This window comes from Alligator sinensis, unplaced genomic scaffold (genome assembly GCF_000455745.1).
Source record: "Alligator sinensis unplaced genomic scaffold, ASM45574v1 scaffold1778_1, whole genome shotgun sequence".
Classification (NCBI taxonomy): Eukaryota; Metazoa; Chordata; order Crocodylia; family Alligatoridae; genus Alligator; species Alligator sinensis.
Window position 1 is genome coordinate 37,943 of NW_005843529.1, and position 8,509 is coordinate 46,451.

Here is an 8,509-nt window from a genome sequence, read left to right on the forward strand (position 1 = left end):
CTCACTGTACATTGTCATTGCATTGTACAGCTTGCTTCCTTGCCGCCCTGAGTCTGACCCATACAGCAGAGGAAAACTCCTTTCTCCCATCCAAATAATTTTCTACTACATTTTTAACAGTATTTTATACCTATATTTATAAATAGACCTATCTATGGATGCACTTCTTATCTTGGCTCTTCTGTCTCTTTTCCTTCAAATCGCAACTCTTGTCAACTTGGATTAAATCTGAACACAGCATTTCTCAAGACATCCCCTCGAGTTCAGCTCTTCCTCAGCTTTCCAACACCAGGGGATTAATCACAGATGATAATCGCAAACCTAAATGACAATGCTTATAACATCACATCATGCCCATTGAAAAGAGGCAGTAGCAGTAACACTTAAGAAGAAAAATGGAACAGAAAGCTTAATCAGGTGAGGTAAGATTCCCTTGGGTGTCAAACTCCTCCGAAGCTGTGCCCTGCACTGCTCTCATCTGCCTTCTCCTACTGAGTGGATCCTCTCCCATGCACACAGAGGGCTGACATATACAGGGAACGAAATGAAAGGACTCGGCAACTGGTCCCATTTGCAATTTAATGAACATGATGCCAACTTGTTTCCAAAACAATTTTTTCGCAAGCAAGACTGGACAGCCAGGTGAGGGGATCCTGCACGCCCCAAACAGATACGTGTGCAAATCCTGAACGAACATCCTTGCATTGCACAACACCGACCACCAGCTTGTGCAAACCCGAACCCTAACTTTAAAATGTGCGCAAAGCAGGAGACAACCCAAGGTTCAACCCCTTAGAAGATTTCTCCCTAGGCCTGTCTAACCAGGCCATCGAACATATCATTTGTGTATTCAATGTTTTCTAACACTCAAGAGCAAGGTTAGAATCTAAATGAAATAAATTACTTGAGAACTAAATCTAAATTTGCACACAAAGTACAGTCACATTTTGCTACTTCCTAGGCCCACGGCAAGTCCCACACAGTCTGAGTCAAATCTCTACCCTGATGATGTGCAAAAACTAAAGCAGACAATCCTGTCTGATGGCTATTGGCAGCTTCATAAAGAAAATGCTGAACTTGAGACACAGCCGGGGCTTGGGTTTTTTATTTTTTTATTGCTCCAGCATCTCGTTTGACAGAAACTCCTCTCTTCAAAAAACAAAGACACCAAGGCAGTACATGGAAAAAGCATACAGGACTCACTCCCTTTTCACAACCTTGGCCAAGTTTGATTTTTCATTTAATCACACAACGGATGGTGAATTTTCGGATTGGGAATTATTGATTGGAGATGAAATAGCTTGAACCAGCATCCAGCACTACAGGAAGAAGGAACGTCTCCCTTTTGTATACTAAAACACACCATTGCATTTTCAAGAAAGGTTCTCCTTCCCAATTCTTTCGCCTGTTCCCAGCTTCAACTACTGTTCGTTGCTCAGATTTATTTTTTCCCCGGTCTATCTGTGCATTTTCTGCTAGTCCCAGACACGCATTTGCTGATGTTTCCAGCACAGACGGTAAAAAATATAGTCAAAACAGACCAGGCCCACTGAAGTTAACAGAGAGATTCCAATGGACTTCAGTGGACTGTAGACTGGGCCCATGTATCCTGAGGGGATGTATACCCTTTATGTGAAATGCAGATTACACACACCTCAATCTCAGTTCAACAAGGACCTTAAGCACGTGCCTGAATTCAGGCATATGAAACTCTTTATTTTAAGTTAAGCACCTGCTTATATATCTCACTGAATAAATGCCCATGGGCCTCATCCCATAAAGTACTGAGCTCCCTTACTTCATGCGGGCTATGGTAGGCATTGAAGGCTGCAGAGCATCTGGCAGCATTGGCTCCATAGTTTTTAATCCTTGGAGCAGAAGGTCTCCCTTGGTCCTCAGTCAGTTAGGAATATAAGCTGTTACATGGCCGTCAGAAAGCCACGCAGGGCACACAGACCATTTGCATGGCACAAAGAAGGAATTTCAGAAAAAAAGATATTTTACTGGAATCCAAATGTTTAGGCCTGTAATGTGATATAGTCAATATAAGAAAGATCCCCAAGACGGAGGAGATAAGTCACTGATTACTCGTGTTCATGTCTTGTGTAGCTGGGGGTTAGAATGCAACGTCTTTCAAGCGATCCTAACTTTAAAATAACCTATGGACCAGTTTTGGCTAGCAGGGGTAATGTTAAAAAAGGTCACTGAACTTAAGCCAGTCCTGGGAAATTCAGCATAATTCAAGAAAAAGCCTCAGAGGTAGAAAACCTCACAATGACCTCAGAATGTATTGGCCAGCCCAGGGACACAGGCTCTACAACACTATCAGAAGATGACTCGGGGTGAACGGCCAGTCTTTGAAAGCCAGGTTCTGCTGAGAGTTACAAGAATAGGAATTCAAAGTTTGGGGGACAGGGTAGTGGGAAACACATCATGGAAGCTAGTTTTTATTTAGTCTTTGCTGAATTTTCCCCCCTCTTATTTTTTCAGGTTTTCACTGAAATCTCAAGTGTTTGTAACTAAAAATGGAGGTTTTGTTTCAGAAATGTTCAGTATGTGGAAAAGCCATTTTCTGTTTCAAAAAAGCAATGATTTGATGGAAAATCCCCAGCCATCTCCAGTTCTGGGGCCTGAATTACAGCACGTCCGCTTCTGCTTCGCACAGAAATAAGGCAGAGACCTAGAAGGATGACTATGATTTTCACGGCACACATTTGGATTCAGAGTAACACCACTGGTGTCCGAGGAATTACTTCAGATTTGCAACAGCAAAAGCCAGAGTCAAATGGGGGATATGACATCTCCATACAATGGTAATCAGTCTTAATATGTCAATAAGATGCCAGCCTCCCCCTAGGGGAAGTAGCAGTGACAGTTCCCTGTCTGTTGTGAAATAACAGTTCACATACCAACCAATGAACACACAGCTGGTTTAAAGGGAAAGTGGTCTCTCATCTTCAGTCTGATACGTTTCCCTCTGAAGTTCCTCCAAGGATGGACTCTCTGTCCTTGAAGGTTTTCAAGACCCAGGTAGACAAAGCCTTGACCAGGATGATCTAGTTGGGGATGGTCCTGCTTTGAGCAGGGGACTGGACCTCTTGAGTTCCCTTCCAACCCTCATTCTTTTTATGATTTATATAACTGACCTCCCCTCTACCAGGCAGAAGTATTATCCTGGCATAAGCCTCACTCATTTGAAGAGTTTGCAAAGAAAATCAGACTTTTGTAGAATCTCAGTATCCCCAAGCTGAGTGATGTGGAGCATCCAAACCTGTTTTATTTATACACATCATTGTCTTTTAGGAAGCAAGCTCTGTGCTTGTACAGTGTCCATTAGGGCTCTGCGAAATGGCATTGTTCCGTTTCGACTTCAGTTTCGAGGTTTGGACAGAACGGTGTCTTGTTTTGAATTTCATTTCGAGTTGAAACAGCTATTCTGTTTCACTTCATTGAAATACTGAGGCTGTTTCGATGTTTCTCCGGACTATCAGGCTGGGGATGGGAAGTCAGCCCAGCTGGGCTGAGTTCCCAACCCCAGCCCCACAATCTGGCTGGGGAAATGAACCTCAGCTTGAGCATTGTGCTGGGGAAAGAAACTCAGCCCAGCTGGGCTGACTTCCCATCCCCAGCCCAATCTAGCGTGTGGGATGGGAACTCAGCCCAGCTGGGCTGACTTCCCATCCCCAGCCCAATCTAGCGTGTGGGATGGGAACTCAGCCCAGCTGGGCTGACTTCCCATCCCCAGCACAATCTAGCATAGGGCTGGGGAGGGGAACTGAACGATGGGGTTCAGTTCCTTTCCCCAGCCCGATTGTAGCACTTAGGAGGGGAACTGAGCCCAGGCTCAGTTCCCTTCCCCTGCACTGTGATCGGCTTCCCGCAGCCCGGCAGCAGGAGATGGAGAGAACCAGGGCTGTGCTCCCGGCTGCTGCTGGAAGCACAGCCCTGGTTCTCCCCTGTCTCCCACCACCTCGCTGCTGGCTGCTTCGAAACTCAAAACGTTTCGAAACTTTCGAAACGTTTCGACTAGCCTCATTTTGTTTCGAGGCTGTTTCAAAGCCCTTTGTTTCGATTCAGTTTTACTGTTTCAAGCTCGAAATGAATCGGAACAGCCGGTGAAATTTCCCACAGCCCTAGTGTCCATACGACAGAGTCCCAATTTCTCAGGAGCTATTGTAATAAAAAAATAATGCCAATAGTCCACACCCCAGTTTAACTCGAGCTCAACATCCTTCAGAACAGCACGAGGAATTACCCAACATGCTGCCATTATCACTTCCTTACTGCTAGGCCATGCCCCCTACCTGCATGGCTTCCAAAGCTTCCTTGAGCTGCTGCTTCTCAGGCCGATCTGACGAGTGGCTGAGAAGCTCCTGGAAGAAAACATTGCGGGACCGTGAATGAAGTTTCACACACTACTGCCCACATCATGTTACAAGCACATGCTACAAGCCATAAAGCAATTACCGCATGCCACTCTTAACATAGAGCAGCGGCACTCTGGCAGGCGGTCCTCGGCTACAACTAGAAGGGGAGGCACCAGCAAAAGCTGTTTGCATTCAGTGGCTCCATGACACAGAGCTGGCGGGAGGAATTTCACATGTAATCAGATTATATGCAAGCTTATTTTATATTCATTAGCTGCCTCTCCTGGCTAACAAGTGTGGAATTACCCTAGGTCGCTGTACTTTAAAAGACGGCACAGATATTGTGTCGTGCTAAGCAGCTGTAGTAATTATTTTGTTCAGAGGATAAAAAGCCCTTGCTCCACGCCTTGAAATGATGATTCCATTTTCTGCTGGAAAAGCCCAGGGACGCAACAGCGGGAGAAGGCAGTCACGAGGAAATTCGGATGCTGAAACACTTACTTTTAATAGGAGATGATACTTCAAGACCCTCTGCATTGGCACCACCAGCAGATCTTGCAATTTGAACTTCCCCTCCTGAACTTTTAATGTGCATTCCTGACAAACAAGAAAGTAAAGCAGTGGGGAAAAGACACACAGTTCTAAGGCAGATTTGGTTTGCTACTGTTAACTCTTAAAACATCATTCATTCCTGATTTTCCAGTACACCTCCTGGGTTAGAAGGGGCAGGGTTTTCAGTTAAGTTTTACAGACAATGCCTCCTACCTTTTCCAGTGCTAGCTATGCTATTCTGCACTGCCATGTAGGAAACCTAGATCTGAGCTCTTGCTCCTGTCCCCTCCCAGGAGAAACTACAGCAGACACAATCCTCATGCTTTGCTCAGTGACCACTCCAGCTGGCTCAGAGGCTGGATTGCTAACTTCTGATGGAAATCCTATCTGGCCTTCATAGGGGAAGTTTTAACTGGGACATTGTGTGATTCTGACCCAAAACTAAGGTAAAAAAAACCAAAAACATATCTACACAAATGCTCCCTTAGCCCAGGCCATATTTAACATCAGACGCCTGTGCATTGAGATGAGACTGATTCACTGCCGACTAGATTCCCCAGCGAGACTGGCTCTGCTACCAAATGGAAATGGAGTTAAATGAGGAAAAGTGAGCAAATAGCTAGAGGTCACAGCAGCTGCACCTCTGATTCTGGGACTAATTTGGACCACAACATTTTGATGCAAAACCCAGAGGTGCGTGTTTAAAGAACAAACCCAGTTATTCTGCGCGAGCTGTTGCTGCTTTTGCACACAGAATCAAAGCCCATTTGCGGAACATAAAGTAACAGGCCCCGACAGCCCGGCACATCGAGATTAACATCATGCCAGATGCAAGAATTAGAGTGGGAAACAAATAGCAGCTCAAAGGCCTTGTCTTGTCTGGGGTTTCTTTGTTTTGCACAATAATCTGAATCAGACCCTGTTTACATTGCCACTTAAATCAGAAAGGAAAGGGAGTCTAGTGGGTAGGCCTAGTGGGACACCCTAGCTAGTCTTTGAATACGAGAGGCTAGGGTTGAATTGTGCTTTGCCACGGACCTCTTGTGAGACTTTGGCAAAGTCACTTGAGTCCAGATTTTTAAAGGTATTTGGATGCTGTCCAAACACCTTTAGGACACGACTTTATTTTCATTTTGCTTCAATTCCCCCTCCATAAAATCACCTTCCACACCTTCCCAGGGTGTTACGAGGAATAGCACATTCAAGAGTTTGAGGCGCACAGATACTACGAGGGTGTTTCAGAAATGAATAGCAATTTCAAAATAATACCATTGTGTGTGCAATGATCCTTTACTGGACCGCGTCACTTCTCTATGTAGCAAAGTGACATGGCTGCATGGGTGGCCATTTGATCCTGAAACACCCTTGTATATTTATGGGGGCCTCATCAGTACCTAAAGATGAGAAATCCTTAAGGGTTTTCCCCTGTGATGCAGGTAACTGTGCATCTAAATAGGTTGTGGTGGGGTGGCTTCCTAGATTTCGGACACAAACTGAGGATGTTCAACCACTTAGGACCCAAAACCAATTCAGCCTGGGCTCAGCTCCTGCTCACTTCAATGCAGGTTGTCACAACTTATGCAAGAGCTGAATTTGGTCCAAAGTCTCTCCTCAAAGGAGGCACAAAACTAGTACAGTGGAAGGCCTGGGGTGGTGTGGAGCACACCCGAGGTTGGCAGCTGTGCGTGTGGAGGTGTGCCATACAGAGCTTGCTGAAAGCATGCCTGGCTTTAGCATCAGAAGCACATCTGTGCAAGATACGTCTTGATCCCGAGTTCACTGGAATCGACAAAAAGTCTCTCACTGGCCACCAATTAGGTCCATAACAGACAACGGTAATGAAGAATTGAATCTAAATGGGGTGGGAGGCCTCATGACAGTCACCTTAGGCTGTGGAGACCCGGGGGGAATGGCAGACAGCTTTGAGCGCACACGGCCCTATGAGTGCTTCTGAGCAATACAGAGATGAGAGGCAGCAGGGAGTCTCTAGGCACAGGAACCTAGTAGTTAGCAGTGCCAGGACATGGGGAAAAGTTTCTGCCCCCCGGAATCAAAGAGGTGGCTGGGGGAGCCAGGCTCGCTCCTGCAAGGTGATGTCCCTTCGACAAAGCACGGGGCTCAGAGGGTGACACTCCCCAGCCTGCGTGCTGCAGGGTTAACTGCCCCTCCATAAAGTCACAAGAGACCCAGCCGTGCAAGAGACCCATGCGAGCCTGGAGATTTTGTTCTGCTCCAGGCTGCCCAGTAACCTTCAGGGCGGCTTTAGGTTACACCTTGAACTATTCTAACTTCCCCCAGGGCATGGTGGCCATCCCAGGACCTGGGTAGCACAAACAGCTTTCCCCTTTGAATCCCCCAGCACCCATATCCCATATTGCTTGCATATTTTTTCCCTTCCTCACTAACTAAAATTCCTTATGGGGGCATTTCCAAAGTTTGTTGTGTCCCAGTAGCTGATGTGCATGCAGGGGGGGAGGCCGAAAAGACATGCTGAACTGGATGGCTTGTGCATTTTTCTCAATGCCCTTAAGCCTGCTTACCTCCACTTTTTGCCTAACATCCTCTCTGTTGGCGATGAGGTGGTTCAGAGTATTCTGGGCATATTCCATATGGCTGCAGTACTTGCCATAAATCAATAGCCTGTAGTGGGGGAAATCACAAATTTAATCGGAAACACTTGCTGGCAGTTATTACTCATTATAAAAAAATATATGGTACAAGCACAAAGCAAACAGCTGCTCTCCGGTATAACCGCTTAGCCAAGTATTAACACTTTTTTACTGCACCACTCTAATATTGAAACCCTCTGAGGTTTTCAGAGGGGCATGTTCGAGCCTGCATGGGAGTCCGGCCACCAAAATTAGGCCAGGAAGAAGTGGAAAAGGCTTTTCAAGTTGTCCATTTTGTGATGTGCCACCGTTCATCCCCTACTTGTCAGATCCCAGAGCCTGGGCGTATTTCCAGCCATGGTCTATAACCCCCCTGCTTCCAAGTTTGCTTGGGTGAGATCGGATGCTCAGCTCTAATTAGATGATGCACTGCTAACGCTCTGATTGCCATGAACCTCCTGTTCGTGCGGGAGGAAAGGACTCGAGATTTTTCAATTCGAAACCCACAACTATTTCCTCTTTCCGAGCATACACAAACCAGCCCAGCAGAGGGCATCTGCTTATCCCCTGTATTTCTAGTTCTCCAAAAGCCTGAGCCCGCTTCTCCATTTCAGACAAGAGCTTCTTTGAAGCAGTTCTGCGGTAGGCCTGAATCAAAACACCGGAGCGGGGACGTCTCAGGACCTCGGGAAAGCTCGGTTCTGAGTCAGACGTTGGGTCCCTGCCAGGTCTTTATTTGCATAGCAAGCTGCACCCAGCCCCAAGGACTCAATATCCTTCTTCGTTTTTTCAGCGGCAGCGGTGCCTAGCTATGCACTGGGTCTCCAGCGTGCTAGGTGCTGTACAAAGACAGAACATAAAGTTTGTCCCAAAAGGCATCGTCCAGACCGTTCCTGTGGCCCAAGCTCATCTGCAAAGCTAATACATGGAGCCCAAACTCTGTTTCAGAAAGAAGCATTAACTGCCCCCCCCCCCCCCCCC

At 46.5% G+C, this 8,509-nt stretch overlaps 1 protein-coding gene across 1 annotated transcript in view; it reads right to left on the minus strand.

Annotated features, from left to right (window-relative positions):
• VAV2 (vav guanine nucleotide exchange factor 2) overlaps positions 1-8,509 on the minus strand; it is a 75,158-nt gene that overhangs the window by 28,713 nt on the left and 37,936 nt on the right. Inside the window, exons 7-9 of the mRNA XM_025195475.1 lie at positions 7,460-7,559; positions 4,869-4,964; positions 4,305-4,373 (exon numbers count right to left, since the gene is read on the minus strand). Coding sequence (XP_025051260.1) covers positions 4,305-4,373; positions 4,869-4,964; positions 7,460-7,559 — 265 coding nt within the window. The remainder of the gene's footprint in view (positions 1-4,304; positions 4,374-4,868; positions 4,965-7,459; positions 7,560-8,509) is intronic.